Source organism: Numida meleagris, chromosome 16 (genome assembly GCF_002078875.1).
Source record: "Numida meleagris isolate 19003 breed g44 Domestic line chromosome 16, NumMel1.0, whole genome shotgun sequence".
Classification (NCBI taxonomy): Eukaryota; Metazoa; Chordata; class Aves; order Galliformes; family Numididae; genus Numida; species Numida meleagris.
The window spans coordinates 7,127,224-7,147,340 of record NC_034424.1 but is presented as its reverse complement, the minus strand read 5'-3'; the positions used below and the strand labels follow the sequence as shown (position 1 = coordinate 7,147,340).

Here is a 20,117-nt window from a genome sequence, read left to right as displayed (position 1 = left end):
GACTCAGCCCCGCTGGAGCTGAGTCAGCCCCAGGATGGGAGAAGTCACCAGTTCCTCCTGCAGCCCTGGCCCCACGTGTGCCATGGGGTTCCCACACCACCCCGGTGCCGGCCCTGCTCCTTCCCCTATGGCTGGTGTGGGGCCGGGAGCACGTGCCATGGGAGCACACCCTGCACAGCATGGAGCAGAGACACAGAACTGCTGCTCCGCTTCCCCAATGACGTGGCAGCCCCATGTGCCGGGACTCCTCGGCTCCTCTCTTTTCCCTTTTTAGTTCATTGCACCAGAGATCAAATCCCCTTTGGTCTAATGGCAACCAGAGCTTTCCTTTTTCTATCCAGAACATGCCCAGATTCACAAAGCATTGTGTAAAGGCTCTGGAGGAGCCTGTTCCTGCGCCTGATCCGTGTCCCCGAGCACCCCAAGCTGCTGCCAGCGATGCCTGGGGCAGCACAGAGCAGGAGGGAGGAAGAGGCCCCCGGCATGGGAAGTCCATCCCTTCCATCTCTTACAGAAAATTACGCTTTTTTTTGTTTTGTTTTCCCAGCAATTTTAGGTAGGAGGTCTTAAACATGCACTAAATCCCTTCAAACAACCCCCTGGTCAGGCTGGGACTTTGCTCACACTGCAAATTGCTCGGGCTCTCCACCAGCTCGTGCCCAGCTCAGTGCTAGTGCCCTCTCCCCACAGGGTCCCCAGCGGCCTCCTGGGAGCCAGGCTGTGTCTGGAGGCTGCGTGAGATCCCAGGCAGGAGGAGATGCTTGAGGTCAGCGCTGATGTCTTTTGGCAAAGCTCAGGCCGGGAGGAGCTGGGTCAGAGCTCGCATGGGAAGAAAAAGGAGGGGGAACGCAGCCGGGATTTTGGGAGCTGACATCTCCGTCCCACGCCGGTGCGGCCGCCCCACACCCTTCTGCTCTGCTGCCTTTCCAGAGGCAATGAGGCATGGCCTGATGGCAAGTGGCATCTGCCATCTGATGCAAACCACCTTCCATCAGGGTGATCCCCACCCGGCGGCTGGGGCCGCACGCCTCATTACCCCCGGCGCTTCGCCGGCCGGTGCACGGAGGGGGGACTGCACTCCCTCCTCTTCTTCCTCCTCTTCCTGCGCTCCTATGCAGGCCCAGGTAGGCGCCTGCTGCAGGGCTGGGGCCCTAATGCACCCAGACAGGGGACAGATGGCAGGAGCCATTAGGCTGGAAACCTCCTCGCCGTCTCCTGGAGGAAAACCACTTAAGACACGTCCGTGTGCGAGCGGCGGTGCCGGCACCGTGCCGCCAGGGCTGGGAGACGCCGCGCCGCCAGCTCGCTCGCCGGCACCATCTGACCACGCTCTCGATTCCCCTTTTTGCCCCGTGGTTGGGTTTTATTTCGGTTCCTCCAGCTCCTACACCGCATCGTGCCTAGCAGCAGAGCTTCCTCGTTCCCCCCCACCCCCAGCTGGCGGCTCACCCCCACCTTTGCTTCCCACTCCTTCCCCACCGCTTCAGAGCTGGCACTGCCCATTCCAAGGCGCCGTTTCGGTTCCCCTTCCCTTTGCCATGGGACAGGAGATGGCACAGAGAGCTCCCTCTGAACCTACAGGGGCAGGGGCAAACCCTACCGCTGCCTCTCCCACCGCCTCTCCATTGGGGATGGCTGACGGTGCCCGCACGGCACGTCCCTCTCCAGCCAGGGCAGAAAGACCCCGTTATTGCTGGAAATAAATCAGGCCACTATTTAAAAATAAAGGTGCTGGCAGGTGCTTGACTCCCAGCGAGGGCTTGGGATAAATAAACCAGCACCGAGTGGCAGGTGGTAGCCAATTCCTTAATCTGCCCTTTTACTAAACATATATCGTGCAAGCAGCCAGCAACAGGTGGCAGGGGCTGGCCAGCTCTCCCCGATCTTGCTATTTTTAAAAAGAGCTTATCTCTTGCTGGTTGGAGTTTTTTTACATAATCTTCAGCCAACCACCACCAGTTCCTCCCTCTGCGAAGGGAAAGAGGGGCAGTGGGCAGGGAGGGGACAGCTGATGGACGGCTGTGGTCCTGCTCTGCGCCCCAGTGGTCCCCCATATGACACTGGAGCAGCAGGAAGCCTCGGGCTTCATTTCCCCCTTTGGGTTCTGCTTTTTGCCAGCCTTTGGCGCCTGCCTATGTCTCCATGCTGTCTGAAATGGGGCTTTGCTCCCTGTGCTGTCTGCAGTGGCTTTTCACTCCTCAGAACCTGGGAGAACGTAGCCAGAAGCGGGTCTGGATCGAGCCCCAAAGCCACGGCTCTGCCCCATCAAAGCAGCAGACATGTCCCTGCCGCCACCCCCCCCCCTCACCTGCGGGCTGCTGGTGCCGAATCCCAGGCTGGGTGTGGAGGGGACAGACATCGAGTGCGGGCCCATGGGGGAGCTGATGACGGAGAAGGGTGGCCCCATGCCGTTGATGGGCGAGCTCAGGGTGCTGATGGGCGAGTGCAGCTGGCCCGGGGAGCCCAGCGAGGAGCCGATGCCCGGCCCAATGGACGGGTGCAGGGATGGGGTGGCCATGGGGCCTCGGCTCGTCGGGGAGTTCAGGGATGTGGAATTGACTTGGTTTGAGAAATCTGGAAGAGAGAAAAAAGAGAAGAGGGCTTGAGTCTCACCCGGCATCGCAGTCAGACCTCCAGAGGCTGCTTTTCAACACCCCCAACACCCTGAAGCGTTCTCCTCCACCAGCCCAGCTTCTGAAATCCCTTCTTGTTTTGGGTCCTTTTGGTGCAGAACCCAAAATTCACCACCATAGAATGTTCCCAACTCCAGGCAGAGCTGTCACTGCCCTCCTCCCTCCTTCACCCCCTGTGCCCAGCAGCATTGCTCCCCAAAGGGTGCAGGACCACAGGCTGCAGGACGAGGGCCCACCCTACAGATGCCACAATTCAGACTTAAAGGGGATGCTCAAGGGAAGGTACAGAGGAGAGGGCCAGACCACGCACGAGGAGCAGGGCCAGGGGGGCTTTGCAAGCTGAGCTGTGCAGAGGACACACTGATTGCTGCAGGCAGCACCGGGGGGGGCTGCACCCGCCCTGCTCCGAGCAGCTCGGCTGTCCCAGGGGAGTGAGAGAGGGGTGTTTAAAAATAGCCAGCGATTCTCCCGAGAGGAGACATGGAGCCATTCCTGGCACGTTTCCTCCTCATCCTGTCACGCTGCTTGCAAAACAATCCTAGGCAAGGAAGGGGCAGGCTCGTGGCCCCCAGGCAGGCTGCAGGGGGAGCAGCCGGAAGGCAGTGGGGTGGGGGCTGTGGGAACACCCCTGGACCCCCGAGCTGCCCTGGGCTCACTGCAGCAAACACATGGGCAGTGAGGGGCAGGTGCCAGCACAGCTCCTTGGTTGGGGTGCGGGGGCTCATGGTATGATCTGGGTGCCACTGCATTTGGCTGCAGGCTGCTGAAGTTGATGCTATCCCAGGAAATGGTGGCTTCTGTCACCTGCATGGGGTCAGGTGTCTCCCCAGCCCCACTTCTTCCTGCCCCTACAGGAACGTAGAAATGGTGTAAAGGCAGCAAGGCTCCTGCTCATCACTGCAATTCCATGGCTCCAAAGATGGGGGGGAAAGCTGCAAGCGAGTCTCCTGCCCCTAAACACATCTCTTGCCAAACAGATGCGGACCAGAAGGATTTTAAGCAACAGAAGCATGGCACAGTGGGAAATGTGCTTGACAAACCCACAGCAAACCCAGCCCCGACCAGCTCCCCCAGAGAGCACCAACTGAGTGAGGAAACCTCACCGTGAGGAAGCGCAGACCCCCAGCAAGGCTGTGATGCTCCTCTTGCAAAACTGTGTACCCAGCATCACACCACTGCACCCAGCATCCCACCTTGGACATGCAGAGGGGACACATGCCCTGACCCCATGCTCCAGCCCAATGCCACCGCCAATGGCAAAGCCCAGCCCTGGCACACATCTCCGTGTGGTCCCTGGGGTCTTGGCCTCTTGTTGGCTCCCGCAGGATGTTGACTTAAAATAACCACGGCCACCGCGTCATCCGCGGCCGAGTGACATGAGAGCTGCACAACAGGAACCCCGGGACATTCCTTGAGGCTTCGGGACCACGCTTCCCAGTTCTCTGCTTTTTGAAAGGGGTTGGCACCACGATGTGCTCTGGGGACACAGGATGAGGGCTGTGCCTTGTCACCCTTCACTCTCAGGGTGCTCAGAGCAAAAGGAGGAGTTCATCCTGCAGCGGGTTGTGCATCCGGGCACGGAGCCATGCGCTGGAGGAGCCCCAAAAACCACGGCAGCTGGGGTCCAAAGTGATGGATGGGAATGGAGATGCCCCAAACTGAGGACCAAGGCGATGGATGGGGATGGAGATGTCCCAAACCACAACTGAGGATGCGCTGGGCCCACAGCCCTGAAGCTGCATAGGGGAATAGGGCCCTCGCGCTGGCAGTGGAGCAAAGGAAGTCCACGTAGCCCTGCCTCCAACGAGCAGGTCCCGGGAATTTCAGGCGCTGCCGAGGCGAGGTCGCAGGCAGGTTACTGGCGAGCAGCCCGTGCTGACTGCAGCACGTCAGAGAGCAAAGCACGTGTGGGCCCGACCCACTGTCCCAGCCCCTCTCCTGAAATAACCATCCCCAGGGCACAGAGCTCCCCGGCACCCCGCACCCATCCTGTTTACTACGTGCTGAAGACGCAAATCGGGGAGAAGCGTGAGTAGGCACGGCCACGTGTTGGGGTGTGTGTGTGTGCGCCCAAACCCCACATCGAGCACTCGGAAGCAGCGTGGCTCCAAGCCCAGCTCAAGCACCAGGAAGTTTCCGCTCCTCCCCAAACGCTTCCTTGTCTGCAGAGATCCCAAACAAGCGAGAAGCAAACGTTTGGCCCTGGCACTTGCAGAGCGTGCTCACCCCAAATCCCACTTAGCTATAAGGAAACAGGGAGGGAGACCGGGCATGAAGCCGTCTTCCAAGCACGGCCCAACGCGCTCATTCCCTAACACCCAGATTGAGGAAACATCCTCCAAACAAACAACTCCAAGCAAATAAACACCTTCACCGAAGGATACATCTTTGGCAAAGCAAACTGGGGAGGTCACTTCCCAAAGGCTGTTTCAGTGCAAGCAGCGTGAGGCTGTTCATCCTTCTTGCGTACTTTTGCCATTTAAAGCCACCGTGGTGTGACTACCTCCTGACCAAAATAAACTCCGTGTCTGTTTCTAAACACACACACACACACACAAAAAAAAAAAAGCAGTTCTCAAAGCATTTCCCCTCTTGCCACACCCATCAATTGCAGCTATGTTCTCTGTGCGTCCTTTGTTCAAACACAACGACCTCTATCTATCCCATAAGATGCCCCATGGCGGTAGGGAGAGAGAACAGAGAGCTGCTCAGCAGCTGAAGAATGCGCAGCCAAGCTCTTGGCTCTCTCTCAACCGTGCACCCGCAAGCCACAAAATTTGGAGGGCAATTTCCCCACAAATTCAGACCCAGAGTCTGGGGTCCATCCTGCAGTGTGGGGATGGCAGTGGGGTTATGCAGCCACGTGCGTGCGTTGAGCTCTGCTCCATGTGTCCCAGCATAAAGCATTGCAGGGAGCAGAGCTGGTGGGTTCGGATCCAACCACATGATAAGGAGCCTCATTCTGTAAGGGTTTGGGGTTTTTTTGACCATTGTGCTCATTGCTGCCCTTCACCTTTGCAATGCATCCTTTGGGTGCCACTATCCTGGTTTCGTGGTTGGGGAATGCAACGTATGGATGAGCCTGACCGGAGAAAGCAATGCATGGAAGAGCCTGGTTGGGAAAAGCAATGCATGGAAGAGCCTGGTTGGGAAAACCAAGGTACAGAAGAACCTGGTTGGGCAAAGCAATGCATGGAAGAGCCTGGTTGGGCAAAGCAACGCATGGAAGAGCCTGGTTGGGCAAAGCAACGCATGGAAGAGCCTGGTTGGGGAAACCACGGCACAGAAGAGCCTAGGTTGTATGCACAGTGCCTGGCTGGAGAAAGCAAGGCATAGAAGAGCCCCACAATGTCTGGTTTTGCTGCAGACGTGCAGCACCCCACAGGCCCAGACCCATCATCTCCCCAAGGTCACACAAGAAACCAGAGCCAAAGCCAGGAACAGCTCCTGGGCACGGCGAGACCCCGCGCAGTGCCTCAGCTGCTGAATCAACCTTCCTTGGTTTTGGCCTGATGGCTTCGTGCCAAGCAGCATTTACGAACTACTACTAATTTTCAATAAGAAAACATCATTTTAAAACATTTGTCCCCGTTCTCATCCAGCTACACGAGGCCCTCAGAGCAGAGCAGCCAAGCACAAAATGTTGCTCTGCAGCTTCACGCTGCTATTTTCCATCCCCTTTGGCAATCCCGGGGCCAAAAGCCCAAAGCTCCCAATGGCACCAGCAGCTGCCTGCGGGACACAGCTTCCAGTCCCCAGGTTTTCTAAAGCACCTGCACACGCCAGCAGCCCTTGCATCACTTCCCCCCTGCATCCAGCACTTGCCATCACCACTAGAGCTGCATTTCTCAGCACAGCGGTGCTGCTCTGCCCGCCGAGCCCCAGGCAGCCCACCAGCTGCTGACACAGCAATACCACGGGCTGTCATTTTAACACTTCTACACCGGAGCAGAAACAATTACAACAGCATAGGGGTGATTTTTTTTTCCCAGGATAGCTCATTTGTACCAGAATAAACTGTACCAGCGTAAGCTTTCACCAGTATAATCTTCATTGATGCTTAAGAGGCTTTGCCAGTAAAACTACAGTGACCTAGCTCGCTGGAAACCCTTTTCTGGTCTATCCAGGAGCTCCATGTGCTCCTGGAAGGGGGGGAAGCCCCAAAGCCAATCTCCAGCCCCCAGAACCCACGCTGTCCTGTGGATGGTGGCACAGCCAAGCGGCCCCGACGCCAGCAGGGACCCAGCACGGCGCCTGCACCCCCACGCTTCCGCTATTTGCTATTTTTTTTTTTCTTCTTTTTTTTTTTTTTTTTTCCCTCAGCACCTCTTCCTCCGTAATCAGCGCACAGATCAATTCTGGGTATTGCACTGCAGGAAATTCTAAATTTGGGAAGCCGCTCCCTTCCGGAGCGCAGTCCATACGCTACGGGGCCGCGTTTGGAGGGGGCCAGGACGGGCAGCAGGGATGGGGCTGTCGGAACCCTTCTCCTGCTCCGCTCCCAGGGATCACGCCACGCTTGGCCACGTGCAATGCTCCCACCGCCAAATGCACGCGAATCCACAATGCAATGCAATACGCCGAGTGCGCTGAGCGCTCTTGCTTCTTTCGGTGGCTCCGCAGGTGGCGAGGTTCCCTAACTGCACTCAGCAGCAAAAATCACTGCCCGTTTTCTCTCGTGCCTCAAAAGCAGCACAGCAGTCCCCCAGCGGGCTTTCCCCCTGAGGAACCTCGGTGAGGAGATGAGCGCCTGCCTTGCAGCACGGTAGGACCCAAGGGTTCGACCCCAGCTTTCACCTGGAAACCGCCATGGGAGTGGTGACCACCAGAGGTCAGGTCCTCACTTTTATCCCTGATGAAAGAATCCAGGGAAGAGAGCAGGTTTGCAGCGCATGATTCTCAACAGCCCCCAGCCTCCAGCATGGAGTGAGCTTGCTTCGGATTTACACCAGCACAGTGAGGTCCCCCTCCTGCAGGGAGGTGACAATCCCAAGCACCAAGGTCATGCCCAGCTTCCACCCACCTCCCCCAGCGCCCTGCAACCTCCGCATGCAGCTTGGAAGAGGGAGAAGCCAACACGGGACAGCATGCAGCACCAAACACGCTGTGTTTTTTGCACCTAGGGAAGCCCTCTGCTCAGCTGTGCAGCACCCATGGGACCAAGGAACAAGAAGCATCCTGTGGCCAAAGACACCAAACCACACAGCGCTCACAGCGCTTCGCCCGGCGAGGAGAGGCGGCCCATCCCCTAAAGCAGGCACGAGGAAGTCGTGCGGTTTCACCCAAAAAAAAAAAAAAAAAAAAAATCACTTGAATTTCTGTTTTTTTTTTTTTTTCCTCCTTTCTCTTTCAGGCCCTCCCCGAAGCTGCACAGGGGAGAGCACATGTAAATGCCTCTTCTTGTGGGTGTTAAGAAATCACAGCCTGCAAATGCTCCTCAGGGAGCGAGCTCCGCAGCCGCGCGGTGCTTTCCCTCGAAGGGAGGGCGAGGAGCTCAGTTTCACTGCCCCGGGTGGGTTCCCCCCTCTCCGCAGGTTTTCACTTTGACCAAACTAAAACCTCAAAGCCACACAGCTGTGATCCCCCATCTCCCCCACCTCCGTGGGCCCAGTGAAGCCTGATGGGGCACGGGCATGCCTGGGGGCTCTGGGTCCCCTCGGGGTCTCCTCTTTGGCCAGGGGAGGCTCACAGCATCAATACAGGGTGCAGCTCTGCAACCCAGCCCCTCTGCACACACCCTGTAAATGCAAGATGCTGCCTCCAGCCCACATTTCGCCTTATGAGGCTGCAGCATTAAATCACAGCACCCGTGGGCAGCTTTTCCCTGGCACCCCGTGCATCCCCAGCCCCATGCTCCGTGCAGCCTCTGCACGTACCAAGGGAAAGAAGCACAGAAGCACTCCATCCCCTTCGATTTCCTCTGTCCTCTGGACACAACTTTGTGGATAAAATCAGGCCTCCCCGCCACCCATGGGAGCACGACCTGCAAGAGCTCACCAACGTTCGTATTTTTGGCAGCCCACCCTACAGCACCACGGGGGCCCTGCTGGGAGATGCTCAGCCCGTAGGCACCCATCGCCCACCGGAGCCCCGAGTTCTGGTGACCCCGCACCGCAGGACCCACAACCCCGACTTTTGGGGTTGGCATCCCCCAGACACCCCAGGGCGGGCTCTGAGCCCTCCTTGCTGCGAGCAGCGCTGTGGGTGGAGGAGGAGAAAGCAGGAAGCGTGAGCAAGAGGAGAGCGTGACCGATGGGAGGGGGAAACGCTGCGGCGGAGCCGGGGGGGAGCGGGGAGGGGGCGGAGGGGTGCACCCAGGCAAACAAGGATTCTGCTGATAAAGCAAATGTGACTCAATCACACGCTTGTGCAAAGATGTCACAACAGTCCTGAGAAATTACAGGCTCCTATTTCATCCCTCAAGGGCCGGCGCTGTCCCTGCTCTCACAATGCGCTCTGTTCTGCTGTCAGCGGCTCAGCGAGTGCCCCTGATTTACAGGCTGGGAACCTGCTGCAGGAATAGGCGAGGAGAGGTGCGGGGTCCTGCTGGCTGCAGGGCTGGCAGAGGGCTGCTCTTCCTCCTCCTCCTCATCAGCTGATCGTTAAGGTCCCTTCCAAGCCAGGCCATTCTATGTTTCTATGATTCTGAGATCCCCCCACGCCCACACCGACCTTCGCATCCTCCCTGACTTCATCCCGTTCTCCAAAAAGAGAGCGGCGAGAGCGAAAGCGCGATGGTCCCGCAGGTTGCTGAAGCTCGTTATGGCCTTTTAATTACATTCAATTGCGGTTTTATGAGCTTACGGGCAAATTGGAAGTGATCTAATTGTCCTTGAGGGGGTGCTACGCTCTGAGCGATGGAAAACCAAGCAGGAGGCAGAGAGATGCAAGGGGAGCTGGGAAGCATTAGGCTCACTCTAGCTGCAGCAAAAGGAGAAGTTTGGGGCTGCATGCATGGCACTGGCTGGGCAGCACCAGCACAGCATCACCTGTTCCCCCAGTGCCCTTCCTACAATCCCCAGCACACAGGCCCCATCCCCATGAAGGGCTGCGGAGTTCCATGCTTTGGGGGAAGCCACTCCATCAAGCCCAAAAATCCTCCTCTCCAAAGCAGGCAGGGAGAAAAGCAGGGACAAGAGTGCAAGGAAGCAGTGCTGAGAGTTCTGCTTAATGAGAGCTCGTGGCTCCATCTCCAAAATGGGGCTTACCACCCACGTGTCTTGTTGGAGGGAGAGCTGCACCAGTGCTCACAGCTCATGGGATAAGACAACACCAAATGCCAAACAGCAACAGGGAAGAGAGAAACACCCCAACTTCATGGGGGTGGAAGATGCGAATGGAAGACACAAATGGAAGACCTGGAGATTCAGTTAAAAAATACCTCCTCCAGAGCACCCACTGCTTTGCCAATGGCCAAAGGGAAGGATACTGCTCAAGACAAGTTTGCACACCTACCTTGATCCAACAAACCCAAGGCAAACCCAGACCAGGTCTCCTGTTCCCCCCCACCCCCACTGCCCAGCCCTGGGCTTGGCACAACCCCTCCCTTCCTGCAAACAGATCACTTACATAGGCAGAGGTGAGGGTGCATGCGGGTAACGTGAGCACTATGCAGTCTTAACCCTTTCACAGAATGACCACTCTGCCCAGACCCCAAAACTCTCCATTCCTTCCCTCCTGGGATGAGCCAAATCCTAAGGAGCGACTCCTGCCACCCTCCTGCCCAGCTCCCATCAGTGCCAACCCGCTCACCATCGGCCAGACGGATTGAGTTACGGCGCTGCGCGCGTGCTTTAATCCAGATTCAAGATAATTACAGTCATTTGCCTGGCATAATGGGCTTTAATTGATCCAATGCGGCTGGCACCGGTGCTCACCACCAGCGTGCAGCCGGCATTGCAACACCACCATTCACAACGCGGGCAGCCAAAGGCAACGCTGCAAAGTGGGTTTCCAGCAGCTGGAGGTGGTTTGGGGTAGCAGGGGAAGCTGCAACAGCTGCGACAGGGGATGGTAAGGACAGAATTGCGTGAGTCTTCCAGGTGAGACCCAGCACAGTGATGCTCAGAGGTGGCCTTAGGGCAGAAGACAGCAGAGTGGTCCATGAACAGCACTTTCCAGGACACCTTGATGAAGTGCCCACCTCCAGCTCCAAGGGGTCCGCTGGGGTCCTTCCCCATCACCATTTCCCTGTGCCTGACAAGCACCCAAAGCTGGAAACCCAAGGCGAGCCAAGGACAACGGGGTACCCCCACCGCTGTCCCCCAGCCAAAGCAGCACTGCACTGACCCCTTCACCCCATCCCCATCCACAGCAGCGGGAGGTCCAGGGCAAGGAGCCTGGGAACCGGGTGCCTACGTGCTGCAGGAAGGCCTGACGAGATAGGGAAGGCAGCCCCAGAGCCAGCGCGCCTTCAGTAAAAGCAAGTTCCTTCTGGACGCCAGACAGCACGTGCTGTTTTTCAAGGGAAAAAAGCTGCCTCCGGTCTTACATGACCCCCAGGGTTCAGCAGCAGGGGCTGGGCAGCACGGAGGTTATCCCCAAATTGAGGTCTTTCTCCCCAAAATCAGCTGGCATGAGGAACAGACAGACAGACGGACAGGTTGGGGAAGGCTCCCTCTTCCCAGGCCTGGAGAACCCCTTCCCAAGGTGAGCAGTAGGGAAGGATGCTCTGCCTGCATTTGGGTTTGAGTTCCTGGTTGGAGGCCAAAGCTAATTAGGCTGCACACAAGTCCAATCAGATAGCCTCGCTAATTGAGCTGGGTCAACGTCCAGTGGGTCTCCACATTCCAGGCGTTTTGACAGCCCACAGATAACAGGCAGGGCCTGGGAAGGGGAATAACCCTTAAAAAAATGTTCCTTTCATGCACAGAAGGGCCAGAGCCTTTCCATGCTGGAGCAGGCATGCAGCCTCAGGTTAACCCCTTGGGCACCCCCAGCATCATGCCCCAGGAGCCCCAGTAGATAGAGGTATCCCAACGGGAAGAGCTGCAAGAGGGTGAGCAGAGGGCAACGTGATGAGCAGCCCCTGTGTGGTGTGCACCTCTCAAGGTCTCACCCAGAGAAACGGGCACTGAATGACACACAGAAGACAGCAGAGACATCCCTCCTCCGGGCAGATTGTTGCTGCCTCCGGTAGCAGTGCTAAAGCACAGCCCATTAAAAAACCTCCTCTTCTCCCAGCACTTCCATTTACGATCTCTCCGTTTGGATCCGTGCTCACGTTACACGTTCATCTCACTTAGACATTCTCTTCTCTTTAAATCCTCACTTATCTCCTTCACCACATAAATCACAGAGAGGGCTCTGCGTTTGGGTTTTCTCCTCCCTGCCTGCCTGCCTGCCTACCCAGCTCTCCTTGCTCAAACCACAGTGATAGAACAAGCAGTGAATGATGCTGCAGCGCACCCCGGCAGCCCCCGAGCTCCTCTCCCATAGTAACAAAAAGCAGAGCAGCCACGTGCCAGTCCCATTGAGTACCCCTGCTGTGTTTTCCAAACACTCTTCCAAACTCACCTCCCACCCAGGCTTTTCTGAGAACCCCCCCAGCCCAGCACTGGGGCAATGGGTGAGGAAGCACGAGCCTAGGCTGGCTCCCACCGTGGCCCTCTGGCAACGAAGGCAACTGCTTCCATGGAAACCTAATGGCATTGTGGAAATACTTAGTCATTTTTAGCTGTTCTGCTGGTGGCTGGGCTCCCTCCTCCTCCCACGTGCCAGCAGCTCTGAGCAGAAGTTGCAGCGCTGGGTTCCTCTCCTCCCATGATGCCTTCATGAGGAAGATGCTCCTCCATCCTCTCCCCCAGCATCTGGCAACCGCTGTGCTGAGCGGGCACAGCATGATGCCACCTACACTGCTTGCTCAATGACTGTCACTGTAAGATTTTGGCACGCCCTGGAGCACCCACTATGCATCTCCATCCTCTGTGGGTCCCTGCAGTCTATGAAAGCCCAGCAGCAGCACTGTGACACAGAGACCAAAGCTCCCACATGCACCCGAGGCACTTTGGAGCAGGACGTCCTCAGCAGCACCTTGATCCTGACTGCATCTAGCAGAGCAGAAGCCCAGCACCAAGAGCATCATGGAAAGCTTTGGACCGTGAGAGCTTTGCACTATAGAGTACTTTGCACTGTGGAGAGCTTCGCACCATGAAGAACTCTACACCATGAAGAGTACTGCACTGTCATCATGGAAAGCTCTGCATCACGGCAAGCTTGGCACCATGGCGAGCTCAGCACCACAGAGAGCACTGCAGCACAAAGTGCTTTGCACCAAAGGGAGCTTATGCACCAAAGGGAGCATTGCACCGTCACCATGAAAAGCTTTGCATCATGGAGAGCTTTGTACTACAGGGAGTTTTGCAACGAGGAGAGCTCTGCAGGAGCCCCTTCAAGCCTTCCTCCCTTCCATAGGTGCATGCAAACCACAGCACCCCCATTCCCACGCCCCACACTCCCCGGCTGTGCCTTTAAGGAGCGAGCAGGGAGCACGCGGCCAGGCCATTTTCCGAAGGAACATTCATTTGCCAGCGTCACATGCTCCGCAGCTGCAGCCTGGCAGTGATTTATACGCCTCTGAAGTTCATCAGAGGGAAAAGTACTTTCCAGGCGCTCCGTATCCCCCCCCTGCCCCTCTCCTTTCCTCTGCCCGTGGCCGGAGCCCGGCTGAAAACCCGCTCCCATCCATCACCCCGTGTGTCACCCTCTGCCCTCGCCACCCAGCCCGGGCACCCCTTACTCCTCCCAGCATCTGCGAGCAAAAGAACACTTCCATTGCCTTCCTCGCCTCCGCGACCCGCCGAAGGGACAGCCATTAAGAAGGGGCTCCTCTGTGGGGCTGGGGGCTGGTGAGCCCCCCCAAGTGCACCCCCCCCGGGGCCCCATAGCCAAAATAAACGGCAGCAAACGGGCCAGCGACCCCTCCTGCTGCCGCCGCCACCCACCCCCTGCACGCCGTCCTCCGGGAGGTTCAAAAGTTCAAGATTTTCACATTTCCCTAACGTTATTTCAGGAAATTGCTGGAGAAAGGAAAGACGGCGCTGCCGAAAAAGCAATCCGCGTGTGGATACAATAACACACATCAACCCCAGGCTGGGCTCACAAAGAGCCCCATTCCCACCCCGCACGGCACCGGCGTCTTCGTTTGGCCCTGAGCTCCTGGCGCAGCGCTGAGTTTTGCAGTTACCCCTAAAGCAACACCCAGGCTCAGCCCTGCCTGCTCCGAAGCAAAGCAGCCGCAGCAGTGACCAATGCAATGGGATTGATGCTACGGGACATCCCCGTGCAAACCGCTGGCACTCAGTGCACAGCGATGGCAGAGTGGGTGGGCAGGCTCCAAAACCAAACCAAAGCACAGCACGGTGCACACAGAGGCCAGAAAACAATCAGCGGCACTCACAGCTCGCTGGGGGCTGCGTCCCCATGGGGAACTGCAGCTTGGGCCCAGGTGTGTGCAGTTTGGCTTTCCTAGAGCATGCACAATGCTCCGTGCAAACGCAATCGCATTCTGGGTCCAAGCTCCGGCGTGGCACAAAGCTCTGGATTTGGTCAAAACGCAGCAGAGTCACACCTGGTTTTTCATCAAAAACAGGTTAAGCTGCAGCCTTTGCTGAAGGCTGGCGGGAAAGGCTTGCAAAATGACTGAAACCCTTTGGCAAACCTGAATTTGGGGTTATAATGAAACATGAAACTCGGCTGCTTTCATGTGGTTTGGGGTTTTTGTTGCAAAACATTTGGCGCAGCAGCGTTCGGCGAGCGCGCGACAATCGAGGACGCGACAGCACACCTATAGGAGCGAGGAATCCAGAGACACCCCGCCAGCATTCAGGCTGGCAAATGATTAACTCTGATTGGAGGCCGTCTCATTAGCGCAGGGCCTGGCCCCGTGCCACCACGTGCTATGGGATGTGGGGCTGAGCCCTGCCTGGGACATGAGCAGCACGCCGAGATGTGCTCTGTGCAGGTGGGGTGGGAGCGGGGAGAGCCGCACCAGTGGCACTTCCAGGGTCCGTGTCATGCCCACACAGTGCATCCCGTGCTTTCTTCCCTTTCAACAATGGGAAAAAGCAGAAGTGCCACTGAACAACGAGCTCGGTGCCCTCAGCATCTCCTCTATACCAGCTGCCCTTCTTCTGCACGTCATCCCAAATGGGGTGGCCCAAGGGAGGGGCCCCTGTGCATGCCACCAGCCAACTCGTCACTCGGAAGCACAGTGCTTCACCCCTTCCAAGCACACAGCGTGGGGCTTGGGGTCTTTTTTTTTTTCCTTAGGTTTGCTGAGTTCTCAGGGCTCTTGGAGTCAGAGGTTCTCATCCGGGTCCACTTGGGCTTGCGCTGTGCATTGCCCATTCTGCTGCATCTCGAATCGCTGAGAACATGGCAAGTTCATCATAAGGGGGAGAAGGAACAGTGAACAGCTCAGAGCAGCCCCGCTACTTCCAGTTGGGAGCTATGGGTGATGCATGCACACGTGGCTGCCAAGAGCCCCGCTCACACCAACCCCCATCTGCACACCCAGCCGGCGTGATGAAGCCGACCCACCGCAAATTAGCAACATAAGCATCCCAGATTATCGATTTCCTCGAAGGAACGCGATTCTCCCTGATGAGCTCTTGGCAGGCATCCATCACCCCCATCCTCCATTAACCCCATGCACTTGCTGTGCAGCAGCCGGCTCTCCCCGAGCGCCTCTTTCCAGGATGGCAGTGCCTCCAGCGCTCTTCCCGAGCCATTGAGGGCACCCAGCTGCTGGGTACTGGGTCTACTGGGATGGCTGCTATGTGGCACAGCCATGGGAGTCCCATCCATTGAAAAAAAAAAAAAGGGCTGCAGGAGTCACCACATGCACGGGGACAACGCAAAGTGATGTCTGTTCTGCACAGCGGTGCTTTCAATATGTGCTGATGAATGCATTTGGAACGAGCAACGCTAAAGATTTTGCAGCCATCCAAGGAGAAGGCTGCTTCCTTCCCAGAAATGCCCAAGTCACGCTGGAAAAGGAAACGAGGCCTCCAGGGCCACTTCGGTGCTGCGGAAACACTGCCCCAAGCCTCTGTGCTAAGGGCACAGAGCAGAGCACTGGTAGGGACAGGGATGGGGACAGGGACGCCCAGCAGGACAGTGGGTGCCAGTGCAGCATGGCACGCATGGCCCAGGCTGATGGGTTCATGCCTGGCGTGCCCAGAAAACACTAACCTCATTATTGATTTGCGCTCATCGGTCATTTTTATAACCTGAGGAGCACTCAGACTGAAGGCTGTGACTAATCCCACTTCCCCACGCATTACCCTTTCAGCAAAGCCCCCCTGCCTCCTCCTCCCATCCAGGAACACCCAGGCTTGGGGAAAAATGGTACCGCTGCTGCAATGCACTGCAGATCACTGCAGGGCAATGGGGGCTTTGCACGACCCCTGCCTCCAGTAGAAAGGCAGGAGTTACGGAGCTGGATGACCCACTCTGATGGCAATGGGAGGAAAAACAGGACCACGCATAGGGGAAAAGCAGTGGGTGGGTGAGACTCATTCTCCTTTCCTGCTCGTCCCAGAAAGGGGTCAGGAACAGACCCCCAGAGGGGAAGGTCCACTGAGTTAAGTGAGGCAGATGCCATTTCCGAGGGGTGGGATACAGGGAGCACCATCATGACATCTGCAATTACAGAAAGCCAGATAAAGAAAATCAAATCTCATGCTTCAGGGCATAGGCTGATGAGTACAAGGGTCAGGAAGGAATTTCTCTCCCCTCACACAGCAGTGCACAATTGGGTCAGTGAATTACCGGGTGGCACAAGCCCTTGACTGGTTTTCCCTTTTCTTTTCAAAGCCCTCACTTCTCACCCACGTCAGACAGCGGCATTTGAAGGTGCAATGGCTTAATCCGGTGTGGCAGGGCCAATGCTTCCCCTATCACCCACCTCGCTCAAGATCAGCATCCCCATTTCAGCTGCAGGACCGCACAGGGACCCCTCCCAAGGGCTGATGCAAAGCCAGCCCTCCACCTTGCAGCTCTGACACCAACCTCAGCCTCCATCACCAGTGCTACGCTCCTCTGAACCATCCCAGCAATTCCCCCGAGCAAGGACCTTGTCCCTCCCCGTGTTTGCACGGTGCTGTGTGCACCTCCGGCGCCATTTCAACAATAACTGGCGGTAATAAAACCTGCAACGCTGCCTTAGAAAGTAACTGTGCCGAAAAAGGGGCCGAGCACGGAGAAGCAAACTGAGGAGTGCCACTGGTTTTGTTCACAAAGGTCGGAGAACGCTCGCAGTAACGGCCGTTGCTCTGTGCCCAGCATCCTTTCTCTTCCTTAAGCAACTCCTGTATGCACAGAGCTGCTTAGCTGGGAGGATTTAACCGCAGGGCAGAGGCTTCCATTTCCATTCGAAACAAAGCGAGCAAACAAACGCAAAGATTGCCCATAACACACGTCTATCTGCGAGCAATCCTTGCTAAGCCAAACCACACACTTCATAATCTGGACAAGCAGTTCCTGGGCTTCTCCCATAGCCAAGCAGTATCCAGCAGCAGTTCTGCGTCACCAAGGGTGGCATCTGTACATGTTCCCTGGTCTTCTTCTACACCTGCTGGGTTGTAGAAGAACCCAGGAGAGCAAATCCTATCCAAAAAGGTTGACCGGCCTGGTTTGGTTGGTTGCTTTCATCAAATAGCACCTATGATTGGTGCAAATGGAAGTATTAGCTCAATGAATGCTAACCACTGCCAGGCAGCATGAATGCCCCCAGCTCTGCTCACCATAACCATCACACAGTGCTGGATTTGGGGTTCCTATAGCCCTAGAGGTGTCTCGGTCAGATTGCACAGCTTGGGCTGCTGGCTAACCCTACCCAAGACAAACTCTAACCCTACCCAACCCTATCCCCACCAAAGCCTAACCCTACCCAACTGTAACCCTACCCCCAACCCTACACCTAGGACCCAGCCATGCAACAGGGCTGCAGGCAATGACTCACATCTACACAGCCCCCAGGACCCAGCCCCAGGACTGCCAGGGAAAGGTGGAATCAAAGGTACAGATGTCTTTTGAGCGGGGATTGGCATGCCCAGACTCAGTCACTACAATCCAGATGCGGAGCCAAGAGCAGAAGGCCAGCACAGGGGGCTGGGATGGGGCAATGGGAGGTTCAGCACTGCAAACACATTGCAGACAAGCAGAAGAACGATCTTGGGGGGAATGTTTGAAGGAGCCTGTGGTGGCTTGCTTGGGAAAAAGGGAAAAAAAAGGAAAAAAAAAAGAGAGAGGAACAGAAACAAAAGGCAGAGAAGAGGGCGGCAGAGGCTCCGTGCTGCGGTCGCCAGCAGCACGAAGAGCACATCCTGCCCACGGTGCGCTGCCAGCCTGGTGGCCACAACTCCTACCCCCAAACCAAAGAGCTGGAGAGGAGGCCAGGAGGCTGCGGGAAGATCCCACCATGGGGTGGTGCTGCTGAAGGATGGGTCTCACTCCTTGGCATCACCACTTGGGCTTTTGGTTGGCTGCGTGCCTCAGTTTCCCCCGCAGGCGAAGGAGCTGCCAAGCCACCCCTGCCTCCATCCAGCTCCCTGTGCCACAGCTGCAGCCCTGCCAAACCCCACCACCTCACACCGCCCATGCCACCGTGTCCCAAGCCCTGCCCAAGCAGCAGGGACAGCCCCGTCCTGCCCCAGGATTCCTGCACTAACACTTCCCCAGCGCGCACAGAGCAGCTCCGACTGAGCTAGGGACTGCCCCAGCGGTGCTGGGAACGGAGCACAGCTGCATCCTGGTCACTGGCAAGAGCTGGGAGTTCCATTTTTAAGCAGAAGGGATTGGGGGAAAGGGGTTGGGGTTTTTTGTGGCTTTGCTTTTTCCTCTTTAAACAAAAAATGTCAGTGAAACTAAGGCTGTTCCTAAAAATTACACACATGAATTAATTTCATGTTTAGACGGAAGGGGGGAAAAAAACAATAGAAATTGTCAAAAGATCCCAAACAGACTTTTCCTTCCCCAAAAAAACACCAACAGTTCTGTATTGAAACAAACTCTTGTGTCAAGCTGTTCCTTTGCAGTGCCATGAGAATCTTCACAAAGGCTGAAATCAACCCAAAACGGCCTGAGTGCTCCTTCCTGAATAGGGGTCCTGCTCGTTGCCCTCCCCTTCGTGCACCCCGCTACCCCAGCTGCTGGTGACCCCCAAGCTCCTGCCCCATCCCCATGGGGCCAGAGGAGGTCACACATCCCTCCTGTCCCCATAACGCCACCCACAAGGCTCTAGGACTGCAGACACAGTGCAGTCTTGGCGACACCAGAACATGGATTATTGAGGTCCACAAGATGAACAACCACAAAGAAGAGGAGGGAGAACAAGGCGAGAGCTGAGTCAGAGGTGGCCAAGGGTCAGCTGCTGCCATGGGGACAGCTTCGCTGCACGGCTCCAACCGCATCCCCAAAACTGCATCCTCCTTCTCCCTCCCACCACTCCCTGGTCCCCGTCCCCAGTTCCTTTCGAGCCCTCCGAGCTGCCACTCACCACAAACACTGAATCTGCTTCCAATTACCACAATGCTGGGCCCCAAGTGGACACGGAGCGTGCCTCGGATCCACTGTCATTTTAAGCCATCCCTACAACAGACATCACTGCGGTATTTCCCCTTCCTTTCAGCCACCCCAAGAACACCGCAGCCCGACAAGAGCAGGGCTGACAATGGGAAGGGCGAAGGCTGATGCCAGGGCGATGCTTCATTCCACGTACAAAGCCCAATTCCTTCTGCTTTGGGAAGGAACACGTCCCCACCGGCAGCGCCCGCACCTGTGGAGCTGCTACAAGAATTAATTGATCATGTAAGTACAGTAATTGGAACTCGCAAAGCATAGATAATTACCTTTTATTAGTTCCTGCAGATAATCCATTACGCACCGATTAGGCCTAAGTAAGGATCTTACAGCCCTATTTTGATTAATGGCAGATTATGGATATTAAACTCAAACTGCAATAGATAACTCCCTCTTTCCATTCTCGCCTTCGGAGCGCATCACCATGGGGGTTAGGGCCAGAAGTCCCCCAGGCACCTGATGCATCCAGAGGGAAACTGAGGCACATCCAAAACCCCACCAGCCCCCAAACCACCCCACCTGCAGCACCCAGCAACACAGCTGGCAGCCCCACACCCCATCCCGAAACCCCCAATGCTCCACCGATGTCACTGCACCGCGCTCCCTCGCCCGCTCCATCACCCCAGCACCGTGACAACAGCTCCCAAAGCCTCCAGAGTGATCGGCTTAAATCCCATCAGCTCACTCGCCCAGAACAGCTGTGTGTCACGCCAGGCCTGATTACCTCCTCGACAGGGTGGCTTTAGCCCAGAACAACTTGTCACCGTCCCTCCCCGGCAGCTCCAGTGTTTTCCCTTCCCCAGAAGGTCACATTCTGTTGATTTGCGGTTCTTTTCTCTCCGAGACAAAATATTTTGTGCCTGCCATCACTCGGCTTCGGGATGGGTTGGTGGGCCGGGG

At 56.7% G+C, this 20,117-nt stretch overlaps 1 protein-coding gene across 1 annotated transcript in view; it reads right to left on the bottom strand.

Annotated features, from left to right (window-relative positions):
• RXRA (retinoid X receptor alpha) overlaps positions 1–20,117 on the bottom strand; it is a 74,915-nt gene that overhangs the window by 20,687 nt on the left and 34,111 nt on the right. Inside the window, exon 2 of the mRNA XM_021413686.1 lies at positions 2,309–2,574. Within this exon, the coding sequence (XP_021269361.1) occupies positions 2,309–2,574 (266 nt within the window). The remainder of the gene's footprint in view (positions 1–2,308; positions 2,575–20,117) is intronic.